This window comes from Ovis canadensis, chromosome 2 (genome assembly GCF_042477335.2).
Source record: "Ovis canadensis isolate MfBH-ARS-UI-01 breed Bighorn chromosome 2, ARS-UI_OviCan_v2, whole genome shotgun sequence".
Classification (NCBI taxonomy): domain Eukaryota; kingdom Metazoa; phylum Chordata; class Mammalia; order Artiodactyla; family Bovidae; genus Ovis; species Ovis canadensis.
Genome location: NC_091246.1, coordinates 90,530,897 through 90,556,207, shown reverse-complemented (window position 1 = coordinate 90,556,207; position 25,311 = coordinate 90,530,897). Strand labels below are relative to the sequence as shown.

The 25,311-nt window shown below is 43.9% G+C and overlaps 2 protein-coding genes and 1 pseudogene across 2 annotated transcripts; all 3 read right to left on the bottom strand.

The window, feature by feature from the left end:
• Window positions 1-472: 472 nt before the first annotated feature.
• On the bottom strand, window positions 473-1,060 carry LOC138434603 (interferon omega-1-like). Its single transcript, XM_069579414.1, has one exon. The coding sequence runs from the start codon at window positions 1,058-1,060 to the stop codon at window positions 473-475; it is 588 nt and encodes a 195-aa protein (XP_069435515.1).
• Window positions 1,061-3,888: 2,828 nt separating this feature from the next.
• Window positions 3,889-4,439, bottom strand: LOC138434604 (interferon alpha-2-like; annotated as a pseudogene).
• Window positions 4,440-23,691: 19,252 nt separating this feature from the next.
• Window positions 23,692-24,252, bottom strand: LOC138432675 (interferon beta-2-like). Its single transcript, XM_069574130.1, has one exon. The coding sequence runs from the start codon at window positions 24,250-24,252 to the stop codon at window positions 23,692-23,694; it is 561 nt and encodes a 186-aa protein (XP_069430231.1).
• Window positions 24,253-25,311: the final 1,059 nt, after the last annotated feature.

Below are 25,311 nucleotides of genomic sequence, written 5' to 3'. Positions count from 1 at the left end.
CCTTTTGACAATCATTTCCTGAAAAGTGATACAAGTATTCTGTAGTATAAATGGACAAATGCTATTCTATGATAGGTTTATGTAGACCAAATATGTATTTAGATCTTCATAATGAAAACAGTAATTACTTTCATAAGAAATTAATAAATAAAACAAATTAGAAGATTAAGGAAATGAACATATTTTCTAAATTTTATTACAATGCAAAACAACATTTTTACATGAAAATATAAATATGATGAGATAAAATAAATACATAAATAAACATAAATAACATCATGGCAGTCATCCCTTATGGACTGATCCCTGTGCAGTTGAATACTTTTTATTATCTACTTGCTTATTGCTACTGAGAAAGTACTATTGATTGAATTCAGGAAACATGGTGGCTAAAGCAGAAATCAGAGTCTTCTAAAATGACTTCAGGGGAGCGTACAAGGGTGATATGGCCTCTTAGTCAGTGAGAGTCATATCAAGATGAGTTTAGGTCTCCATCCATCATTCTTAACCTTTCTTGCAAGCTGGCTGATGAAGACAAGGATCTCATGATTTCCACTCTGACGGTTTCCCAGGCGCAGTCGCTGTATTCCTTCTCTTTCAGGTAGACATGGATGCCCTGGAAGTACCTCTTCACGGCCAGGGTGGGGCCCGTCCTTCCCAGGGCAGAGTCTTCATCGCCCATCACCTGCCCCAGGCAGGCGTCCAGGTCGTCCAGCTGCTGATGGAGTCCAGTGCGGAGCTGATCCAGGAGGGCAGGGTCCAAGGCAGCAGAGGCGCGCTCTGTGTGGAAGAGGTTGAAGCTCTGCTGGAGCATCTCGTGGAGCACAGAGATGGCCTGGGCCTCCTGGAGCTGGCCGCCCTCCACCATCTCCTGGGGGAAAGCGAATTCTTTTCTGTCCTGCAGACAGAAGCGAGGGGAGATTCTCCTCATTTCACCCAGGAGCCTGAGGTTCTTCCTGCCAATGAGAACATGGTTCTGAGACAGGTCACAGCCCAGGGATCCTCCCGGGCCGTAGCTGACCAACACGATAGCCATCAGTAGAGAGAGCACGAAGGCCATGGGGAAGACGCAGCTGCTGATGGACTGGCTGAGACGGCGTCTGGTGGAACCTTGAGGTAGGTTCTCTGATGCCATGCTTTCTAAGCGAGACCTTTAAATAGTGAACATGGTAATTTTCATTTTCTAATTGTTTTAATACACTTTCACTTCCTTTTTTGATTTTCACTTATGTATTCACAATATGATCAAAGAAAGTGTCATCAGTTTAAAGTATTAATTTTACCTATTTCCCAATAATTTCAAATGTACCCATCCAATTGTATATGTCAATTAAATGAGAATATTTATATTATTCATCACTTATTTTTACACTGTTCAGCACGTTTCTGCTCAGAGGTTCAGAGCTGGAGGAAGGACATTCAGTGATGGTGTCTCTCACTGGAGACTTATGTCACAGAATCTAGTGAGTTTCAGTCATTCATTCAGGCAGTTGCTTCCACTGGGCATCTCTGTTCCTCTGTCTCTTTCTTCCTGTGAGAACGAAGGATGGTGAGAACCAGGCTATTCATTCAGGTAATACTATAGTATTGAATGAAAGGTTATTTAGAAAATAATCTGTTAATGAAATGGTATTTTTAACAGTAATATCGGAATGTTTTTTACTTGTTTAGGACCGTAATCCTCAGGAAGGTTTACAAACCTCTCAATGTACTTAAACGTTCCCTGAGGGGCTTCCCTGGTGGCTCAGTGGTGAGGAGTCCACCTGCCAACAGGACCACATGCAGACCTAGAGGATGCGCGTGCTGCAGGACAGTGAGCCTGGGGGCACAGCTACCGCCCTGTGCTCTAGACCCCGGGCCCTCACCACTGAAGCCAAGTGCACTGGAGCCTGAGCTCCCCAACAAGAGAGGCTCCCACAGTGAGAAGCCTGTGCCCCACAACTAGAGAGGACCCACCTTTGCCACAACTAGAGAGAAGTCCGTGCGGCAGTGAAGACACAGCACAGTGAGAAATGAATAAATGAATAAAATTATTTCAAAAGTCCCTCTGACTTTACATATAGCTACTGAGTGCGGTATGTCCCAACTGGAAGGAAGAGAAAGATGATTGATCCATCAATGTCCTGAAGATTGCCTACATTAATACATGAATTCCCACAAAGATCTTTGTTACTTTGAGAAATTGTATTCTTCCAGTGTTCACTTTACTAACATATGTCCTGCGAGGAAAGCTCTGTCCCCCTGTTGCTAAATGTATTAAATGTATTAAAAAGCCCTGCACATGAAATAACCTAGGTGCACACTCAGAGGAGCCCCTGGTGTCTCCACCATTGCTCACTGTGGGGCGGGGTTCCCTCTATTTACTATGTTTCTCTGGGAGGCTGGACAGTCTGGACCTGAGTGCTTGGCAGGCAGAGCAGGTGAAGTCATAGGAGAGTGTCTGACAGAGCTAGAACTTTCACTCTGGTTCTGCTTTGAGTTGGTGGTTTGCAGTCATAAGGGGAAATTGACAACCAGAAACCGTAATGGAGAAGGACACAGCTGTATGAATGGAGAGGACGCCTTCATGCAGAGTGAATGAGGAGAGCACGCTGGGGATTTCTGCACTGGGAGGAAGTGCTGAGGATTATGGTGCATCCTCCTAGAAGTCAAGGGTACGCATTCCTTTGATTGAATTATTCAAAGTTTAGCAATGATATATGTGTTTAATATATATAAATAAGCTTGAGAAAACCTCTTACTTCCTTAGAGTCACATTTCTCATGGCAGCTACTGGTTCTGCATGGCCTCTCTTAGCTGTCTCTGCAGTCCCCAGCCTTCCTTGTTTTTCTTGCCTCCATTTGAAGAGTTCAGGAAGACTCTTTTCTCAGGAATGGCCAAGTGTAGAAAACTTCCTCTCCCTTCCTCATTCTACTCCAGGATCCTAGACTCCACATATGCAGATTGACCTCCCATGATGGATATGCTGCTGCTGCTGCTAAGTTGCTTCAGTCGTGTCTGACTCTGTGCTACTCCATAGACGGCAGCCCACTAGCTCCACCGTCACTGGGATTCTCCAGGCATGCACACTGGAGTGGGTTGCCATTTCCTTCTCCAATGCATGAAAATGAAAAGTGAAAGTGAAGCCACCCAGTCGTGTCCGACTCTTAGCGACCCATGGACTGCAGCCTACCAGGCTCCCGTGTCGCTGGGATTCTCCAGGCAAGAGTACTGGAGCGGGGTGCCATTGCCTTCTCTGCATGATGTATGTGGTTCTCCACTAACCCTTGAAGGTGCTCCGGTTCTTCCAGGCCCCAAGCAGGCACCTGAGTCCATGACCTGGGCTTTTCTCCACCCATCTGCCTCCCACCTCTAGCCTATGTCTCAAGAATCACATTCAATCCCCCCTCAAATTTTCCATTGTTCCTTCTATGACCCAGGGTGGGTGACCCCGTTCTCTCTTTATTAAGGTGAATTCAGTATAAGTTTATCTTGTAGGATCAGGCTTTGGGTCAGGTTTTATTCAAAGATGTGTGCAAGCCCGTTGGTTTTTTTCGAATTGCTTTTATTTTCTCTACTAAAAAACAAGAGTAGTCTTGTACAAAATATAGTACAAAGCAAGTATCTTATGAATGATAAAGATTTAAACTCTATGAACAGCCTAAATATTTCTGATAATTTAAATAAATAAATAAATATTACATCCTTTTATGATATGGAAAATGGATTCTTAAATCTGTTTTAAACAATTACGGTAACTAAACCTTTAACATACATTTAAATAAGCCCATATATTAGCTATTACTTATGTTTCATCGGACACAAAAATAGAGTTAAAGGTTGCACTTTGAGTCTTAGAAAATAGCCATTTAGTTGACCAGATGAATTGTTTCAGATTCAACGCCTTCTTTATTTCCTGAGTTTTCTGATGAGCTTGTCGGCTAAGACCAAGCACCTTCTGATTTCCATGCTGACAACCTCCCAGGCACAGCGGCTGTATTCTTTGAGATACACACTGATTCGCTGGAAGTAACCCTTCACAGCCAATCTGGAGTTCTCACTCCCTAGAGGTAACTGTTCCAGTGTCCTTCCCTCCCTCAGACACGCGTCCAGGTCCTCCAGCTGCTGATCAAGTCCCACGAGGAATCTGTCCAGGAGGCTCTCGTCCCGACCTGCAGAAGAGCCCGTGGTGCTGAAGAGCTGGAAGGTCTGCTGGAGCAACTCGTGCACAACAGCTGTGGCTTCTGTCTTCTCAGGCCTGGTCCCGTGCACCAGGGTCTGAGGAATCTGAAGTCAGTCCTGTCCCTCAGACAGGACACAGTGGGCACTCTCTCCATCTGACTCCAACGAGTGAAGCTTTCCAGATTGCCGTGGCTGGCAGGCAGCTCACAGCCCAGGGAGCACATGGGGCTGGAGCAGAGCATCACCAGGGCCAGCAGCACAGAGACGGGGAGGGCCATTGGGATGCTGGGGGCTTGCAGGACCGCCTGCAGGGGAGGTCTAGGCAAGTTCTGAGCACTTGAGGTGATGAGTGGCTCTTAAAGAGTGAGTCGAGAAACTTTCATTTCCTGGGTTTTTCCATTTTTCCCTTTCCTTTCTTTTTCTACTCTTTGTAATGAAATCAATAAAAGTGCTAATTTTTGCCATGAGTGCCTATTGGTGGGCATCAAATCATGCGTGCCACCGTGGTTGATAGCTACGCTGACATATATTATGCTTTTCTCACCTCCTTAGTTGCTTCTGGGAGAAGAGTCTGATCAAAGTCAGAGAAGGGACAAATATTCATACAATTGTGGCTTTTCCAGGTCACCAAGAAATGTTCAGTATGAAAAGAGCTTATAAGAGAAGGTTTTGATTTTTCTCATTTTTCTCTCATTTACCCTTTTCCCCCTTCTTTAAAAAATTTTGGTTCTGTAGGTACCTTTATGATGCTACCTGAGTAGGCCTTAAGCTCCATGGAGACATTATAGGGAACAATATCACTGATATCATTTGTTAAAAGTGAGTTATTTTGCAACTATAATCCACAAGGCACTTTTTAAGGTGCTGGTTGCCTGTGTTTATTTCTCTTTCTCCTCTACCACTGCAATATTTCAGAGGATACTTTGCTTCAGTCTCTGTGTGATAGTGCAGATAATCTCATCTCTTTAGATATTTCACGGGGAAGTGATAATCTACCATACACTCAGGGATACTGAGGTTGCAATTACATTTCTCCTTGTAATGCATGTCTTTACCAATTCTGTAAGGTACAGATAATTTTTAATATTAACGACAGAAATTTTTGTATGCAGCCTCTCAGCAAAGTGTTTTTAATAAACATGAATTAATCTTCACAGCTTTCCTATGAGATAATTACTATAATTATTGACATGTTTGCAAATACTGCTGCTACTGCTGCTAAGTCACTTCAGTCATGTCTGACTCGGTGCGGCCCCATAGACGGCAGCCCACCAGGCTCCCCCAGGCTCCCTGGGATTTTCCAGGCAAGAGTACTGGAGTGGGTTGCCATTGCCTTCTCCGGTTTGCAAGTAAGGAAACTGAAAACTCAGAGAGATTACTTAACTTGCTAACAGTCGAGATTAACTGCATAAGTGGTACTTGACCATTATACTCTTTAGCCTCCACATTATTCCTCATTAACTTTAAGCCTTCTCCTTTAGCTACATAACATACAGTTGCAATTAAGTAATCCCTCTAATTATGTACCATTTGACTGCCCTGATAGATTGTAAGCTCCGTAAAGGCAATAATGGCACATGCAGAGAATCCAGGAAGGTGTCTGTCCCAGAGGAAGTGCACAGAGGGGTCTCTGTCCCATGGCTGTTGGTCACTAAGGCATGTCCGACTCTCTTTGATCCCATGGACTACAGCACGCCAGGCTTCCCTGTCCTTCTCTATCTCTCAGAGTTTGTTAAAATTCATGTTCATTGAGTCGATCCAATGTGATCGAATCATCTCATCCTCTGTTGTCCCCTTCTCGTCCTGCCCTCAATCTTTCCCAGCATCAGCGTCTTTTCCAGTGAGTGGGCTCTTCCCATCAGGCGGCCGAAGTATTGGAGCTTCAGCTCTGTCCCAGAAGTAGTTCTTAGAGAACTATCCACACCAAAGTTTGAGTAGATCTAGGATTTGAAGACTGTTTCAGAAAATGAGAATCTTCTGAAAACAAAGATAGAGTAAATTTAAATGGAATTTTTAACTTTGTGGATAATTTCTCAAACTATTATCTCAGGTAGAAACAGAGACTCTCAGAGTTGTTGTTTAGTTGCCATAATATGCCAGGCTCCTCTGTAGAGCTCAACAAAACAACACTCAACGATTGGACGTTATCAGGTGCAAAGGGAACCGTGTACTCAGCTGTCGTCTAATGATTGTATCATCCCAGGAATGAGCGAATGGCACTTTTGTGATAATGAAGAACAGGAATTGGAAAGGAAGACCTTACTAAGTGTTCCTCTAAAATAGGAAGCACCTTGTCAGAGCAGACAGCTCGGTCCAGTGCATGAGACAGTGGACGTGGGGCAAGATCCCTGGGTTGATGTCACAGCTCCAGCCTCACTGCCTGTGTGACCTGCGGCACTACGGTTTCTCCTCTTAAATGGAACTTATCATGACAGAAGTTTCACTGGGTTTTTCTGAAGATTGTAGGATGTAACGTACTTCTGACAATGCTTGGACATATAAGCATTCAGTATCTGTTAACTGTTCCCACGAGGCAGAAAATTCACACGTCCATCTATGGAAACTGGACAGAATTTCCCTGAGATGACCTGCTTCCTTCCCTTCCCTTAACGCTCAGCTCACTGGTCAACATTATTAATCTAATCTCATCTCTGCGTGAACATGATGTGCTGTCCAAACACTACATCTAGTAGCTTCCAGGGAACAGCTGACCTCTCACACATGAATAAAGTGACCGTCCAGTCCGTATCCCAGTCTCTTTTCAGGGTGAGTTAATAGGTCTATATCCTCAGAATCCAATAACCTCCACGAAGAGTGAGAAATGTAAACAGACAAATAAAGATACAAATAAAGATAAATAAATAGATACTGGGAGTTAGCAGAGCGGTCCTCTATCCTTTTAGGTAACACTGTGCCTAAGAGCCTGCTACCCTCCTTGGCTCTGTCTGCAGCTGAACAGTTTCACATCAGCTGCTCTGAAATCTGTCATCTGTAGAGCTCTGCATCCCTGTTTGTGTAGTTAAGTGATATTTTGTTGTTTGGCAGAGATGTCACTGTAGGTTTTTCAACTTCATCATTTCGTTACTCTTTACCTTTGTGCATTACTTCTTCATTCACTGCTTACTTTTACATTCTAGGAATGTTGAATGAGTGGAAAGTTTGGATCTCTTGAAAAATCATGGAGGAAACACATTAACTGTTCCATTCATTTCCTTTTTCTGTTCCTGTTTTTGCAATAAACCTCAAAGTGGAAATAGAAAAGACTGTAGGAGCATTAGCACAGCTTTTACAAACTGAAATACAAATGACAAAGAAGAGGCAGCAATATGAAAACTGCATAAAAGTACCTAAGGAAAAAGCGGGTTCCCTGACGTGGCGGGACACTGGCCTGGGCTAAGAAGGCGCATTCTAACCACTGAACACTTGGACAGCAGCGGTGGTTACACTTTATTTCCATGAGAGTGACTTTGGAGGACTCATCATCTTGGTATAAGCTTAGTTTGTAACCAGGAAGAGTTAATTTTGAATTTATACTGGTTCTGCTTCTGTGACTTCAACTCTTTTCATCCCAGAAATTCACATTTGGGAAGGCCAGAATCACAGATAGATAGGACATCCTTGTTGACATGACATGAGATATTCCATTTCACACCACCCATGAAGTGACTGTAAGGAAGTGCAATCAACACATCCTCCTCCCTGGGGCTTGCTTGCTATTCTGGGAGATATTTTTGGGAAATAAAAGTCTTTTACTTTGTTTCCTCACCTCCCGCCATCTCTGATTGAAAAGAGAATCTGACATCCAGGACCCCCACAAGATGGTTAATTTGAGGCACTGGCCTTTCATCTTCTCAGTCAGCCACTTCCCGAATGAAGTCCTTTCCTGATCCCAACACCTCGTCTTGGATTCACTGATTTACCCTGCTGCAAGCAGAGCCACTTGGCCTCTGTAACAAGCTCAGCATAGTGATTGGCACCTAATAAATGTTTAGTAATTTTCTCAGTTATGGACAGTAAATAAAACCAAAATTGGCAAATTAAAAGTTCTGCTGCAGAGAAGAAGGTGAGCTCCGTGCAGATTAAGCTCAGATATTTTTCACATCTGATCAAGTCTTTCAAGAGGAACATGCACAGGCAGCAGAAAAAGATTTAAAAAGAAGTCTAACAAAGTTTCCCTAAAAGTTGATCGTAGCATTAGGAAGAAAGATCCAATAACTCTTAATATATCACTAGTTCAAAGATACTGAGATGATAAGCATTCCATTGAATTAGAACGTCTACTTTTTTAATGAATACATTTTACTTCAATGTAAGGATACAGAAGAGCAGAAACTCATGACAGATTTCCAGGCTCTTGAAGTAAAAGGCATGCCCAAAAGGACGTAGTACATGAATCTGGGTAAACTCAGAAATTGAAAATTTTGGACTTCATATTTAAGAGGCACACAACAGAAGATCCTTAGATGAAATGAAGATGAAACAAAGCTCACAATCGCTCATCTCAACTGGAATGCTTCCTTGTGGAATTGACCAATGGCTCTTCATCTCCTCAGTGATGACACTCATGATGCTCGTCTGTAACCCCATCTCATCCTCTGAGTCTATGAACTGCCTCAGAGCCTTGACTTGGAAAAGCAGACCTTCACATTTGGATCAAATAAACACAATCTCTCTCTTACCTGTCTGGGGTACAGGAAAGACTTCAGATTCCCTCAGGAGCAGGTGAGTGGCGGCCAGCTCCAGGAGGCCCAGGCCGTCTCTGTGCTCCACGAGATGCTCCAGCAGAGCTTCAACCTCTTCCACACAGAACGCTCGTCTGCTGCCTGGGACACCACCCTCCTGGAGCAGCTCCGCACTGGACTCCATCAGCAGCTGGACCACCTGGATGCCTGCCTGGGGCAGGAGACGGGAGAGGAAGACTCTGCCCTGGGAAGGACAACCTCACATTGGACCTGAAGAGGTAGTTCCAGGGCATCCATGTCTACCTGCAAGAGAAGGGATACAGCGACTGCGCCTGGGAAACTGTCAGAGTGGAAATCATGAGTTGCTTTCTGTGTCAACAAGTTCCTAAGAAAACTCAGGAAGTTAGAAGGAACCTGATCCTCAGTGGCTCATGTCCTAGCTCAGACACTTCAAGGTTCAGTCATTTCCAAAACTCTGATTTCTGCCTCAGCGATGAAAGAGTTTGAGTGACAATTGATATTGGCATTAATGTTGAGAATATCAATACCAGCTGCTTTTAGAATTAGAGGAAATATATCTGATGCCCTCTGGCTGAATGTTATGGAATAACATGTTTTTGTATGAGTGTAACTCATTTATTTATCTTAATTAATTTATTTTCATGGCACTTGCATTTCTATGTTCCATTTATTACATGCATGCGTGCTATGCATGCTGAGTCGCTTCGGTCGTGTCCGACTCTATGTGACCCTATGGACAGCAGCCCAGCAGGCTCCTCTGTCCACAGGATTCTCTAGGCAGGAATACTGGAGTGGGTTGCCTTTCCTTTCTCCAATTTACTCCATAAGAATATATAATTTTCTTTAATAAAATGTACCTTTTATTTACTCATGACATTATCTGAAGACACGTTTCCTCCTCTCCCTTTTGGGTCTCTTCCCAGAGGCCGAATGCTGTGAAGCGACAGAGAGAAGGTGCTGAGCCGCTCCTTCCTTTATCTGCGGGCCTTGTGCAGAGAGTCTCGAGTGTGAGAGGCAGAGGCCCCGACCGCACAGAGCTCACACTGGAGCAAGGACACCGCCATGAAAGAAGTGGGCATAAGATAATTAGGTATTCACATCTGGGCGCTGGGCTACACAGAAGAAGTATCAGATGCTGATGGCAGTGAGTATCCTGGGAAGCTCATTTAGACCACGTTTAAGCGACTTAGCAGCAGCAGCAGTAGCTGTCTCCCCAGGGAAGTTATCCGAAGTATGAGACTTGAAGAATGAGCATGAATTTGCCAAGTAACTCATGAAGAGCAAAATAAGAAAACAATAATACACAACAAAGCACAGCACGTAGAGTGTCCCTGCAGCAGGAATGGCTCTGGTGCTTTTAAAGGCGTGAACAAGACCGGAGTCGGTAGACTGTACTGATGCCTGCAGGGGGTAGCATGGCATGGCCCTGGAGACATGGAAAAGGGCCCAGCGAGAGACTTTTGAATGATGTCAGATTTTACCTTAGGAACCAAGGAAATTACTTTCGAATTTAAAGCTACAGAGCCACTGGGACCAAAGCAGATGCAGGGAAATTCCTGAAACCAGCAGTTCGCAAAGTGTGGTCTGTGGGCCCCTGCAGATCCCCAGGACACTCTACAGGGATTCATGAGGTACAATAATTATTAGAGTGATATCAAGATCTTATCTGTCTTTGTCGCCACGGGAACAACTTCTCCTGGTGGCACAGATGCAGCGCTGGGTGAGACTCCAGTGCTGTGGTGTGGGTCAAAGCAGGGGCACCTCAGCGCCTAGTGATTGTCCTGTTCTTACGTATAATATACTTGAAGTTTGAAAAAAGGACAGTTTCCCGTAAGAAGATCCCTAGTGAAACAGCAAGATGATGAATTTTATGAAATCTTCACTTTGGAGTACACATTTGAAAAATCCTCTCCGTTGTAGTCTTGTTGACATGCTGTGTGGCAAGCACGTCCGCTGCACGCATGGTGACTGTTCTCAGGAGAAGCCCTTGGATGACGATTATTTGAGTTACGAGCTAATCTACCACTCTTTTGATAAAATCAAGCTTTACTCTAGAGAATGACAGTCAAATCACGGTCACTCAGAAGTGGGCATTTGACAGATATTTTCTTATACTATTTCTATTAATGTATACGAATATTCTTGTTGACTTTAATGAATGAGGCCAATCTATTTTCAATTCACATTTCCAGGATATGAATTCATCTCAGTGTGTAGCTTTGCTTCTGAAAATTTGATGAGTAGTGATTCAATATCTGTGAGTTACAAAATTTCTAATTTTATGCTTTAATTTTGACTTGACATAATTTATCAGGATGATGTTACATCTTGAAATGGTGCTTTAAAATAATAATAAAATTAATTGCAGGCATTGTGATCTGAGCACACAATTATACAAATATTTTTCCCCTGGAGGAATTATGGAGATTTTATGTGAAGTCAATGTGTGATAATTTTCATGGATGGTTTATAGATATTTGAAACAAGTTATATTTCTATTCTAGGTTAAGGGCCCAAGAGTGTTAATCACTAATTTCCTCCTCATAATCGTAGTTTCAATTCTTCTCTTTACTACTTTATGTATGGGTTTTTATAGACTAGTAGCACTGTACGGGGCTTCCCAGGTCTCGCTAATGGTAGAGAACTTGCCTGCCAATTCAGGAGACAAGAGGAGACACCAGTTTGATGCCTGGGTCAGGACGATCCCCTGGAGGAGGGCATGGCAACCCACTCCAGTATTCTTGCCTGGAGAATCCCATGGACAGAAGAGCCTGGCAGCCTATGGTCCACAGAGTCCCACAGAGTCCCAAAGAATCAGGCACGACTGAAGCGACTCAGCTCAAGCACAGCATTCAGGGGAAACTTCAGTGCTGCAGTGTTTCTGTTCACATTGCTATTTAATGTTATATTTTTTACTCATTGTTTCATACCATTTGAAATTTAGCTCAAGCATTTAAAAAATTTAATTATAAATTCAATGTGTTTCTTATGTATATTCAACTTCTTTCTCACAAAGAATAATTTCTTTCTCATGTGTTTATTTCTGGAATTCTCAAGTGTATGAATATTGATATTAATGACAAAGATCTTGTTGATATTAACATTGCCACTTCTAATTATTTCCTACATTATATTTTCATGCTCTGTATTGGCCCCCTTCTATGTTGCCCTTGTTTTGCTATTAAGTATTTAGTATTATTTGATTTTAGGTTTTTCTTCCTCTTCCAAGTAATAATGGAGTTTGTGTATTAAATCAATCAATAGCATCTTTTATGTCTAAGCAGTTTCTATTAATATTTTATCATTTTAACCTTTGTCAGTTTGGGTCTCAAATGTTTATGCCTCAAATGTTTATGCCTTACTTTTAACGTGACTTTTACATGTTTTTTGAACCTTGTCATACTCCATTCAGTTCTCCAACAGTCATTTATTTTAGTAAATATATAATGTTAAAGCAATGTAGAGTTTCTCTGAATCCTTGAATGAAAAACTGAACAACTAAAACTGCAAAATTTAAAGTAATTTGAGACTTCCTTGGTCTTTCAGTGGTTAGAACTCAATATTTTCACTGCTGTGGGCCTGGGGTCAATCCCCAGTCAGGAAACTAATGCCTCTTAAGCCATGTGGCATAGCCAAAATAATAACAAACTCCTTAAAGTAACTTCCACTGATGTGACTAGTCACTTCTAGTTCTTACTAGGACTGTTGCTTTTAATCAACACAGCAAATGCTCACAAGTTACTTGATAGGAACAGAGATGCATGTGAAGCTATGTTCAAGTGTAAACACAGGAATGTCTAAAAGTTAAAGGAAAACATATTGTTTATTTAAGAAAATGAAAACACATTAATTTTGATGCTGTTAGAATGATGGAAGTTGGATGCAGTCTGCAAAATGAGTGCCATGTATTCTAAATATGATGATTGGAAATTTTTGGAGTCCAGTGGTTAGTAAGGCCCTAATCAACTTGAATGAAACAACTCTCACTCTAAGGTGAAGCATATGAGGATATAGCAATGAGTTTCATATTCTTATCTAGCTTGTAAACTTGCTCTGAAGGCGTTCTCATCCTGGGAGTCAAAAATCTTTTTGAGTGATGACGATGCTGTTGCCATCATTAGACATCACGTCTCCTGACCTGTTCTTCAAGACATCTATCGAGGCTGCATCCAGGTACACGTACAACTAAGGAAACAACGGGAAAATCTACACTCAGTGTCACATAGACTCTCTCATAAAACTACCCCGCAAGCTTTAACCAAGGAAGCAGGTGAACCAGGTGAGGTCTGAGAGGAGAGTTTAGCGGCAGGGCTTCCTTCACCACACCAGGCTCTCCACCTGTTCCTGGAAGTCTCTAGTGGCCTTTCTTCAGGGATCCGTTATCCAGCGTTGGACTAGAGCAAGGAGCAAGCTACAGGACTGAGAGAATGAGGATCTGCGGCACCTCCGTCTGTGCTCTAGGTCCTCAGGCTTGCGGTCTTGGTGGACTAGTGAGTGATGCCGTCATGAACAAACAGGAGCTGGAGTTACACTTCCACCTATGTGCTGTGGTCAAATACTGGCTTCAGTTCAGTTCCATTCAGTTCAGTCATCAGCTCAGTCATATCCGACTCTTTGCAACCCCATGGACGGCAGCACGCCAGGCTTCCCTGTCCATCACCAACTCCTGGAGTTTATGCAAACTCATGTCCATTGAGTCGGTGATGCCATCCCACCATCTCATCTTCTGTTGTCCCCTTCTCCTCCCTCCATAAATCTTTCCCAGTGTCAAGGTCTTTTCAAATGAGTCAACTCTTCACATCAGGTGGCCAAAGTATTGGCATTTCAGCTTCAATATCAGTCCTTCCAATGAACATTCAGGACTGATTTCCTTTAGGATGGACTGGTTGGATCTCCTTGCAGTCCAAGGGACTCTCAAGAATCTTCTCCAACACCACAGTTCAAGTGCATCAGTTCTTCAGCACTCAGCTTTCTTTATAGTCCAGGTCTCACATTCATACATGACCACTAGAAAAACCATAGCTTTGACTAGAGGGACCGTTTTGGCAAAGTATGTCTCTCCTTTTTAATATGCTGTCTAGGTTGGTCATAACTTTTCTTCCAAGGAGTAAGCTTTTCATTCCATGGCTGCAGTCACCATCTGCAGTGATTCTGGAGCCCAGAAAAATAAAACCAGCCACTGTTTCCACTGTTTCTCCATATGTGCCAGGAAGTGATGAGACCGGCTGCCATGATCTCAGTTTTCTGAATGTTGACATTTTTCACTCTCTTATTTCACGTTCTCAAGAGGCTATTTTGTTCTTCACTTTCTGCCTTAATGATGGTGTTATCTTCATATCTGAGGTTATTGATATTTCTCCCGGCAATCTTGATTCCAGCTTGTGCTTCATCTGGCCTAGTGTTTCTCATGATGTACTCTATGTATAAGTTAAATGAGCAGGGTGATAATTTAGAGCCTTGACGTACTCCTTTTCCTATTTGGAACCAGTCTGTTGTTTCATGTCCAGTTCTAACTGTTGCTTCCTGAGCTGCATACAGATTTCTCAAGAGGCAGTCAGGTGGTCTGGTATTCCCATCTCTTTCAGAATTTTCCACAATTTATTGTGATCCACACAGTCAAAGGCTTTGGCATAGTCAACAAAGCAGAAATAGATGTTTTTTCCTGGAACTCTCTTGCTTTTTCAATGATCCAGTGGATGTTGGCAATTTATTCTCTGGTTCCTCTGTCTTTTCTGAAACCAGCTCAAACATCTGGAAGTTCACGGTTCATGGATTGTTGAAGACTGGCTTGGAGAATTTTGAGCATTAGTTTGCTAGCATGTAAGATGAGTGCAATTGTGCAGTAGTTTGAGCATTCTTTGGCATTGCCTTTCTTAGGGACTGGAGTGAAAACAGACCTTTTCCAGTCCTGTGGCCACTGCTGTGTTTTCCAAATTTCCTGGCATATTGAGCTTGCTGCTGTTGCTGCTAAGTTGCTTCAGTCGTGTCTGACTCTGTGCGACCCCATAGACAGCAGCCCACCAGGCTCCCCCGTCCCATATTGAGCTTAGAGATTGGCTATATTTGTTTCCTCTGAACTCCAGCTGGGAAGAAAGCAGGAAATTAGAAATCAGAAACAGTTAGCTGTCCTGCAAATTTAAACACAAAGCAGCAAATACAGAAGTGAAGAAAACACAATTCTCATTCACAGTGGTGATTCTAGTAACGTGAAATGTACGTTCTTAGATGCACATATTCATCTTCTTTTTCAATAATGGGAAAAAATGGATTTTCATTATTACATGCATTTGCCTTTTTCCTCTATTTTTATATCCTTAGCCATGGACATTTTATGGCCATATCATTTTTTCCAATGTATCAATTTCATACATTAAACCTATCCATTTTTCACTTCCATATAGTGAATTCATTATTTCTCTATTGTTTTATTATTTTTCTTGATGAAACATACTTGACTCATATATTTGTTTCTGATGAGCCACAAATGATGTACAATGTAAAAAATAAAGTACTTTTCTCATGTTCTTGACAGTATTTCAGATCTAACATGGTTTCCACGCAGGAGTATACATTCTTTGAGTTTTATTACACATATAAGACACTGAATCATTTTCATCGTTATATTTTAACTAAATGTAGAAACATTCCAGCATTGGGACTTCCAGTGATAACTTGTGAACTCCAAGAGGTATACTGTTTTCTTATGTGAAACATAATAACATCTAAAATCACACACAAACGTTCCTTTGTGTTTCTCTAGTTTTATGGTTTTCTGCAGGGTTGTTGTTGTTTAGTCCATCAGTCGTTTCTGACTCAGGGTCCTCTGGCAAGAATCCTGGAGTGGGTTGTCATTTCCTTGTAGAGGGGATCTTCCCAACCTAGGGATGGAGCCCGCATCCCTGTCTCCTGCAGTGGCAGGCAGATTCTTTACCACTAGTGCCATCTCATCTGTTAAATTGGAAGTTCACAGAGAGTTTCATTAATTTGAACTTAGAAAAGCATCAGGATTTAACGTGGAAATGTTGTAGTCCCAAATTCTATTTAAATGTTCTAATTGTTGAAACATTTCTTTTGTATTTAGACTATTTCGTTCTGTGTATCACGATTCAGATTGCATGCATGGAAAACAAAACAGAGAGGATTCTTTGGAATGAATATGCCAACCTCAGTAAATAAATTTTCCATTATAATAGCAATTTCAAAAATTCAAATTTTGAAAATCTTCAGCCATCGTGTAAAACAGACTCTCTATAACATCTATTGTTTCCCTGACCTAAATTAACCACCTTTTTAGAGAACCAATTTGAGGCACAGCTAAACCAGACCCCCCCCCCCAAAAATACTTGTACATATACATATATAGTTGCATCAGCATTCAAAAAAAAGAAGATCATGGCACACAGTCCCATCTCTTCATGGCAAATAGATGGGGAAGAAGTGGCAACCCTGTCAGATTTCATTTTCTTGGGGTCCAAACTTACCACGGATGGTGCCTGCAGCCACAAAATTAAAGGCTCTTCTCCTGGAAGAAATTATGTGAGAAACCTAGACCGCGTGCTAGACAGCAGAGATGCCGCGTTGCCAACAAGGGGCCATGTAGTCGAGGCTATGGTTTTCCCAGTGGTCATGTACGGATGCGATTTGGACCATAAAGAAAGTGAGCGCCGAAGAATTCATGTTTTTGAACTGTGGTACTGAAGAAGAGTCTTGAGAGTCCCTTGGACTGCAAGGAGATCAAACCAGTCACTCCTTAAGAACATCAACCCTGAATATGCATTGAAAGTTCTGGAGTTGAAGCTGAAGCTCTAGTACTTTGGTCATCTGCTGAGAAGAAACCGACCCTTTGAAAATGACCCTGATGCTGTGCAAGCCTGAGGGCAGGAGGAGAAGGGGGCAACAGAGGATGAGATGGTTGCTTGGCATCACTGACTCAACGGACATGAGTTTGAGCAAACTTGGGAGATAGTGAAGTACGGGGACACCTGGCATGCTACAGTTCATGGGGTCACAGACAGTCGGATATAACTAAGCGACTGAACAAAAATATATACACATATATAAATACACACACTTGTACAATATATATTAAATAAATATACACATGTGTGCTGCTAGTTTAACATGTAAGTGAAAGTGAAAGTCGTGTCCAACTCTTTGCGACCCCATGGGCAGTAGCCTGTACCAGGCTCCTTCATCCATGGGATTTTCTAGGCAAGAATACTGGAGTGGGTTGCCATTTCCTTCTCCAGGGAATCTTCCTGACCCAGGGATCGAACCCAGGTCTCCCGCATTGTACACAGATGCTTTACCATCTGAGCCACCCAGGAAGTCTTTTTAACATAAAGGGGTGAAGAGCAAATGTTTATTGAACTGCTATCTTATCCTCTATTATTTATTTTCCTGCACCATGTTACCTCATCAGCAGGATAACAGCAAGACTAATACAATGACTGTTAGTGGTATTAATAGACTAACCATAGTAAAGTGTCAAATACTTTATGTAGTATTTCATCAATTGCGATTAATTTTATCTCTTAACTCTTTGTGGATACAAAAACTTGTTTTTGTTTATTTGACCTCACACACAGCATGTATGAGATATTTTTCGAAGATCATTTTTAGAAAGACTGTCTTCCACTTTCCATTTCCAATATTTAGAAGATCAGGATGAGGCTCTTGGGCCTGGACCCAAATGAATGACTCACTCATCACTTTTTCTTCAGTCATCCTCACCTAGTTGCAAGGAACTGCCTGATTATCCTTTTCTTGTCTCCCTCAAGTAGCAAGGAAACAGCCTGTAATGTGTCTACACTGTGGATATTTCCCTGCAGGCAACGCCTTCGGGGATCAGCTTGGACGTTTCTTCCAAACAACCGATGATACTGTGAACTATGACAGGCATTCTTGTCATTCTCCCAAAGCTGAACTTGGAGAAAAGATCTGGGTCAGACTGTATTTTAAGGAAGTGTGTGCAAGCAAGAACAATCCTTGTTCCCCTCGACCCCTACCCAGAACTTCATTTGAACAAATAGTGCAAAGGTGAAACCTGGTCTCGTGCCCTGTCAAGTACAAACTAGCATGTGCCATTGGCACTTGCCATCTCCCTACAAGGATTAAATCATGTGCTCTTGCAGCTGCGTTTCAACACCCCTGGAAAGGAATCTCGGGTGGAAAGCAGAAGTGAGGCATTCTGTGTGCAGGGAAAACTGGCAGAACAAGTCTTCAGAAGGTGAGCTGTTTTCAGGGGCCCATTTTAACTCAATTGTTCTTCTGTCTTCTCACATCTAGAGAAGCATGGAAACCCTTCATGGTGACTGATGACTGCTTCTTGTGACTGCAAGAAACCTTCACGACACTGGCAGAAAACTTGCACAAAAACTAGGCACCTGATTGCATGTATTGCCCCTTCACCAAAATCACAGATATCCCTCTGTGTGTCTTTGGAGCAGCTTCTCAGAGCTATCTGAGGTGCTGTCTCCTGGGCTGCAGTCCTCATTTTGCCCCCCAGACACTTAACTTTCAATTTTGCAGTTTTGAAAGTCAGCACCCTGAACTTATCTCTTCATCCATTCATCACCCAATAGTTTCCCAACTTGCTTGCAGTGAGATTCCCATGAGGATAAATCCAGGCAGTGGAACGTGACAGGAAGTGCTCTCACCCTGTATAGTCCTGGTGCTTGGAAGCATCCCCTGTGAGCCACCAGATTTCATCCCTTTACTGCCGAGTGTACTAGATCGAAGTAGCAGAGACAAACTTGGAGTGACATATTGATGATGGAAAAAGCCAGAGAACAGAAGGTACCCATGTCCCTGAATCACCCTTTGAATGAGAGCAAACCAGAAGGTTCATCTGATAGGGAAGGTGGGCATTGTGCTCTTCAGAGAAGGAAAGATAAGTTTCTATGATGATGAAAATCCACACAGTTTATTCTTTATCTCTGTAGCACCGAGACTTAACTGAAAAAGATATTTAAGAACAGAGGATCCTGAAAACCTGTCCATGAGAAGAAACTCTGAACACTGAGTATAGAAAATACCAGCCCCACAGACATCAAGAGATCTTTTCAATGATGATCACAAGATCTTTATCCAAGAAAAGACATTCTGTTCTGCTGTCCACACCTGCTTCTGGAAAATCATGATTTTCATTTCCGTTTTAGTGCCTGAGGAAGTATGAGCTGCAATTGCTTTGGATCAGGAAGCAAACAATAATGGAATCCATTAGCGAGTGTTACAAATATAAGCACTCTTATTGTTGCCATTTCTTTGAGGATTCCTACATGAGGGAAAGGCACTTTTCATTTCCACTCTGACAGCCTCTCAGGCAAAGTGGCTGTATTCCAGCTTCCTGAGGTAGAGATGGATGCCCTGGAAATACTCCCGGGCAGGAAGTCCCGTGAGAACAGCACAGACTGTCTCCTTCCATCGGCTCCAGTTGTTTCAGGCTCTGATCCTGGCTGCAGGGTAGCACGGCTGTCCTCCGTGGTGAAGAGTTGAAAGCTCTGCTGGAGCATCAGATAGTGGTTCAGGGGCCCTGAGTCATCTGCACTGGAGTGATCATCTCTCTTTTCCGAGGAAATCTGAAGTGGCTCTGTCCATTGGGCGCGACTGAGAGCGAATCCTTTGTATCTATTTCAGGTGTTTGAAGATTTCCTTGTGTTTCTGGCAGTGGATCCCAGGCTCGTTCCAGCGAAGAGAGCAAGCAGGGATGCAGCAGCTCCTTCCACCAGCAAGTGGATGTGGGCCATAGAGAATGTCAGTGCTTCTGCTGACGGCCGGCAGGGGGCGCGCGAGCACCGCGAAACGATGAGAAAGAGCGAGGAGATGGACCCGCAGACCGCCTGCTTCTCCAGGCGACCGCGAGAGCAGGCACGAAGCGGTTCGATCATTTCGGCTTTCGAATAGCAGTGGTGGGAGAGTTTGCAGTTGACTCTAGTGGGGCTGCTGGAGAGACAGAACACAAACGTTCCACAGAGCTTTTAATAGGAGCACTGATTCAGGAGTGCGCATATCGTTAGCCCTTTTGTGGAAAAGGCCTGGTTTCCGCTGTCCCGAGTAGGGAAGCAAAATATTGCATTTTCGGAGAGATCGCCTGCGTAGTGGGCTTTCTTTCCACATGTCAACCCGAACTGGCCATGTTTGAGGAAATGAACCCCCAAGGCAGGGGTTCGAGTGAGATGAGGCTGATTTTATAAATTGGCGCTCGCTTCAGGCGCGAGGGAACCCACAGCTCAAAGGGACCGGCAGCGGTGATGGGATTATTGGCGATGCGAGGATGGACAGCGCTGTGCCCCAAGTGAAACTAGAGGGTGAGCAAGAGACTACTGGTGCCGGCTCATATGAGCCCTTGGTGACCTAGTGAAACACAGTGTCTGGGGTGGGGGCGGGGGGGGGAGGGAGCGCGGCGAACACGCTGGAATCCCGCGTTGGCTTAAAGAGGATAAGCTGAGGAAGGATGGGAGGGGGTCGTGCACCAGGTGAAACACGGGGGAGTGGGCGTTGCGCACACGGAGCGCGGCGGCTCAGAGACTATTCGCTGTGGGACCTGCTGGGGCGTTGCTCACACGGTCGAATCCCGCGGTGGCTAGGAGGCGCTCTGCTGTGGGTCGATGGGAGAGCGTTCGGCACCAAGTGGAACACAGTGGCCGCGATGAGACTATTGGCTTTACCACGACTGGGGGGCGGAGTAGGGGTAGGACGGTCGAATCCCGCGGTGGAGCGAAGACTATTTCCTGTGGGACTGTGGGAGGGAGTTCGGAACAAAATGAAACACAGTGGCTACAATGACAGTATCGGCTACGGGGCGGTACCTGGCGGTGGCGATGAGCCCATTTGCTATGGGACAGTGTCAAGAGTTGAGGTCAGATTTAAACCCGGCGGTGGGGATGAGGCCTTGGGTGATCTGCGTATGGGACAGCTTTGAGGAAAAGTGAACCACCGCGGTGGAGATGGGATTCTTGGCGATGGGAAGGCAGGACAGCGATGTGGTGCACAAAGGAGAAACCGGGGGCGGCGGTGAGCCTACAGGCGATGGCACCACGGGCGGACCTTGGGCATAAAGGGGAAAGTGGCGGTAGCTCTGAGAAGAGTGGACGGCGTTGCGGACAAAGTGAAAGCCAGCATCGGCGATGAGACATTTGTCTACGGGGACTATGCGAGGGCGTTGCTCATGTAAGGGAGCCTGGCGCTGGCCAGGAGACTCTTCCCTATGGCACGATGGAAGGGCGTTATGGACAAAGTGAAACAGGGCGGTGGGATGAGACCTTGGGCGATGTCCTTGGAGTTGAAGTGAAACACCGCTTTGCCGATGAGCCTATCGGCGCTGGGACCATGGGAGGTCGTTGGGCAAAAAGGGGAAGTCGGCGGTGGCAAGGAGTCTTGGTTTTCAGAGGATAGATAGCGTTGGGGACAAAACGAAAGCCAGCAGGGGCGTTGAGATAGACAGCTTTGAGACTATTGGCTTTGGGACGATGCCTATGGGCGATGAGACCTTGTCAGAACATCGCAGACAAAAGAGAACTCGTTGGTGGCTAGCAGAGCATTCCTATGGCAGGATGGGAAGGCGTTGCGAACAGAGTGCATTTCAGCCCCGCAGGGGAGTTGAGACCTTGGGCGATGGGACCGTCGGACGGCGTTCCGGACAAAGGAGGACCCTGAGATGACGATGAAACTATCGGTGTTTGCCCTGAGAAGTCGGAGGCCTTGCGGCTTCTGTAAAACAGCGGAGGCGATGAGAATATTGGCGATAGGACGCTGGGACAGAGTCCTGCAACAAGTGAAATCCGGCGGCGGTGGGCGGTGGGTGAGTCTGTTGCAGATAAGACGGTTGGAAAGTGTTGCGGACAGAGTGAAGGCTGACGTCGCGAAGAGACAAGAGGCTGTGGGCACTGGGGGCGGCGTTGCCTCACTTTAGATGCCGCGGTGGGTAAGATTATTCGCGGTCGGACGATGGGAGGGCTTTGCGCTGAAAGCGAAGCACAGCGGAAGCGATGAGACTATTGGCTGTGGGGCGACGGGCGGGCGTTTCTCACACAGGGGAGCCCTGCTTGGCTCTGAGACGAGGAGTCCGCGTTTTGGACAAAGTGAAACATGACTGTGGCGAAAAACTGCTGGTGGTGGGACTATGGACAGCTTTGAGACAAAGTCAAACCCTGCGGAGGGATGAGACCACCGGACGACGGATGGGTGTGGTCCACACAGGGGACCCTGGAAGTGGCGACGAGACTATTCGCTGTGGCAGGATGGAAAGGCGTTGGGCACACAATGAAACACGGTGGCAGCGCTGAGGCTTTTGGCTTTGAGTTGATGGGAGGGCTTTGCAGACAAAGTGAAAGCGAGCACAGGTGATGAGACAATCGGCTTGGGGCGGTGGCACCGCGGCGTGGACCAAGTTAAACCGGGCGGTGGGGGTGAGACTGTGAGAGATGGGACGATGGGAGGACCTTGAGCACAAAGCAGAGCCAGGGGGAGTCAGTGAGGCTATAGGCTTAGAGCCATTTTGGACAACGTGAGAAACAGCCAAGGCGATGAGACTGGCCATGGGACCCTGGGAGTGCGTTGCAGCCAGAGGAGAAGTCAGCGGTGGCCAGGAGACAAGCATGGGACGGTTTGGGGGAATTTCTGGGGGTGAGAAGGAACGCTGCCACCACCTGGGTCAGGGACCAAAGAAGTGTGCGCCCCTGGAATGCTCTGGAATTGTCAGGGTCTTTCAAGGATTGGGCGTTGAAGTGGCGGGAATAAGTGTCGAATAGCTGAAAACTAGGAATATTTTAAAAAGCGCAGCACTTTATTTTTTTGAATTAATTTTATATTGAATTATATACTTACTGTAAATGAACTATTTCACGTTTCCCATTTTATAATAAATCTATAGAAGATATTTTAACTATTAAGCATAGAATATTAAAATATATTTTGTATATAACAGTAGCATTTTATGAAGCTTTAAACTATATTTTCTGTGTACTGAAACAAGTATTTAATATCGTTTTACTTTTCTATCCTTCACGGAAGTAAACAATATTTTCATGATTACTTTTCTCTTATTTTTAATTGAGTGAATTACCATCTTTGACAATTCCTAACGACTCCCAAGACAGTCTTAAGTAATTTTCGACTGATGTTCCTGAAACCTCTTTCTGAGGACTACGTTGTTGGAAATAAGGGTTGGAGTGTACAAACAACTGAGGACATTTAGAAGGTCAGAATTTTTCATTTACTTTAGTAAGTATTTTATAAATTAAGTGGAATTTGCTAAATTTTATTGGCATAAAGAAGGCTTACCTTGTAAGACTCTCAAATGTAAGGTGGTGTACATTTTACCCCAATTAAAAAAAGAGAGAGACCAAAACCCCACATCATATAGAGGGGCCCTCCAGCATGAGCTGTCTGGTACATTTAAAGACGTGAACAAGACAAGTGCAGGTAGGCTGTATGGATACATGGAGAGCATGCATATAACTCGGGCATCCCACACAGCTCCCTTGTATTTTAAATTCCTCAAAGGCAGGGGCCAGAAACTCTACTACTCTGCAGGCTTGTTTTGCAATGAATGTCTCCAAAGTGCTCTGCAATTTTTAATATGTGTTGTCACAAAAATCAAGTTGACATTGAAACGGCCACATTGACTTTTGTTTCATAATTTATTTCTCATATAAAAGTTTAAATAAATACATAATGCATAAATCAATTTAAAAATTGCTTACAGTTTTTAACTGTCCATTGAAATCAGTGCCTTGCATAGTCATTTACTTCAAGAGCCTCTGCTGCTGAAGAGTCTCACCTCAAAGTCACATTGTCCCTTCCCAGAGCCACAGGTGGGAGATGTTCAGTCACGGAGGTAACCTGTTAGGCTCTTCAGGAAAGAAAAGATCCTGAGCAATTGCATTTGCACGACTGCCCAGGCACACCTGTTGTGCTCCTTGGACTTGAGGTACTGCCCGAGGTTGAAGTAATATTTCTGCAGGTGAAGATCGGTCGTGTCTCCCATAGTGGAGCTTTGCTTCTGCATTATTTCCTTCTGGATTGGTTCCAGACGACTCATCTGCCCATAGAGTTCCTCAAGGAGGTGCTCAATGATGGCGTCAGACCAGCCAGTGCTGGAGAAGTCTCTGGTGAGAATATTGAAGATCTGCTGGAGCATCTCATACATGACCAATACGGCATCTTCCTTCCGGAACTGCTGTGCTTGCTTCATCTCCTCGGGGACCTGGAAGTCCATCCTGGCCTCCAGGCAATGTTGAGGAGTTGCAGGTAACTGCTGCAGAAGTTTCTCACACACCGCAGTGCTCCGCCTTTGTTGGAATCGAAGCAAGCTGTAGCTCCTGGAAAGAGCTGTGGTGGAGAGACACAGCAGGAGAACCATCTGGAGGAGGCACCGGTAGGTCATGGTGAAATCAGGCCCAGGGCTGCCTGTTCTGCTAGTAGGTGCTGAAGCTGAGTCTTCAAGAGTTTGCGGAGTGAATGTCCTTCCTCCTTGAGTGTGGGCTACTTATACAGGATGGCTCTCCTTTCTTCTTGAGAGGAATTTCCCACTTTCAGTTCTCCTTTTTTCCCCCCGTGTCATTTAAATGATTAGTTACCTCTAAAACTCTTGTTCTTTTAAGCTCCTAGCTTTTCATACAGTCTGGAGGAATTTCTAATGTTTCTGTAGATTTTCAGTGAATTGATAAATGCTAAAAAAAAAAAAAGTAGCCTAATCAATTTGAATTACAGCAGGGTTCTTTCATTGAGAAAAGATTTTGTCTTTGTTTTTTCATATTATTAGATTCTGTGAAAGTGCTTTATTTCTAAAAGTTTAAGATTTTAGAAAAATATATATTTTTTATATCTAAAATAGAATGATATAAGCTAAGTTGATGAAATATTTTGTAGGCCTCAGCCATAAGCAGCAAGATATTGCATAACTTTATCAACCAAAATTTATTGCTTTATTGACAATCTCAAACTAGTCCAGGTATAAGTAAAAAGTAAAGATTAAGGAATATCTCTATGCAGGCAAATGAATGTTACACAGACCATGCCTTAAAGTCCATGATTCCTCTTATAGGGATCCTTTGTGACAATTGCTGAGGCCCGATGCATATTTATTTTGTACATACTTCAAAATAATCTAAATATCTGATGTTGCACGCTAGGGTAAGGATGCAGCAAGCAGGAAAATTCTTTGCTCTTCACTTTGTACCTTTGGAACTGCTTGTACATGAACTTTTCCTCATAATGAAAGAATATTTCTGAGATAGGATTCTTAGGGATTTTCATAATTTAGTTTGAAAGAACTGAATAAATGTTCCTGTAATTTTTACTCTTTCTTTTCTCACATTTACATTTTTTCTATAAGGAATTTATTTTTTGGTATTATTAGAAAATAAAAAGCACCTGGTTATATTCAAAAGCAGGGCATAAAATTGTAGATACACTGCAACTATGTAAAAGTATATAGGAAAAA

Excerpts from the sequence above, each read along its gene's own strand:
- LOC138434603 (XM_069579414.1), bottom strand. The coding sequence starts at position 1,060 with ATGGCCTTCGTGCTCTCTCTACTGATGGCTATCGTGTTGGTCAGCTAC.
- LOC138432675 (XM_069574130.1), bottom strand. The coding sequence starts at position 24,252 with ATGACCTACCGGTGCCTCCTCCAGATGGTTCTCCTGCTGTGTCTCTCC.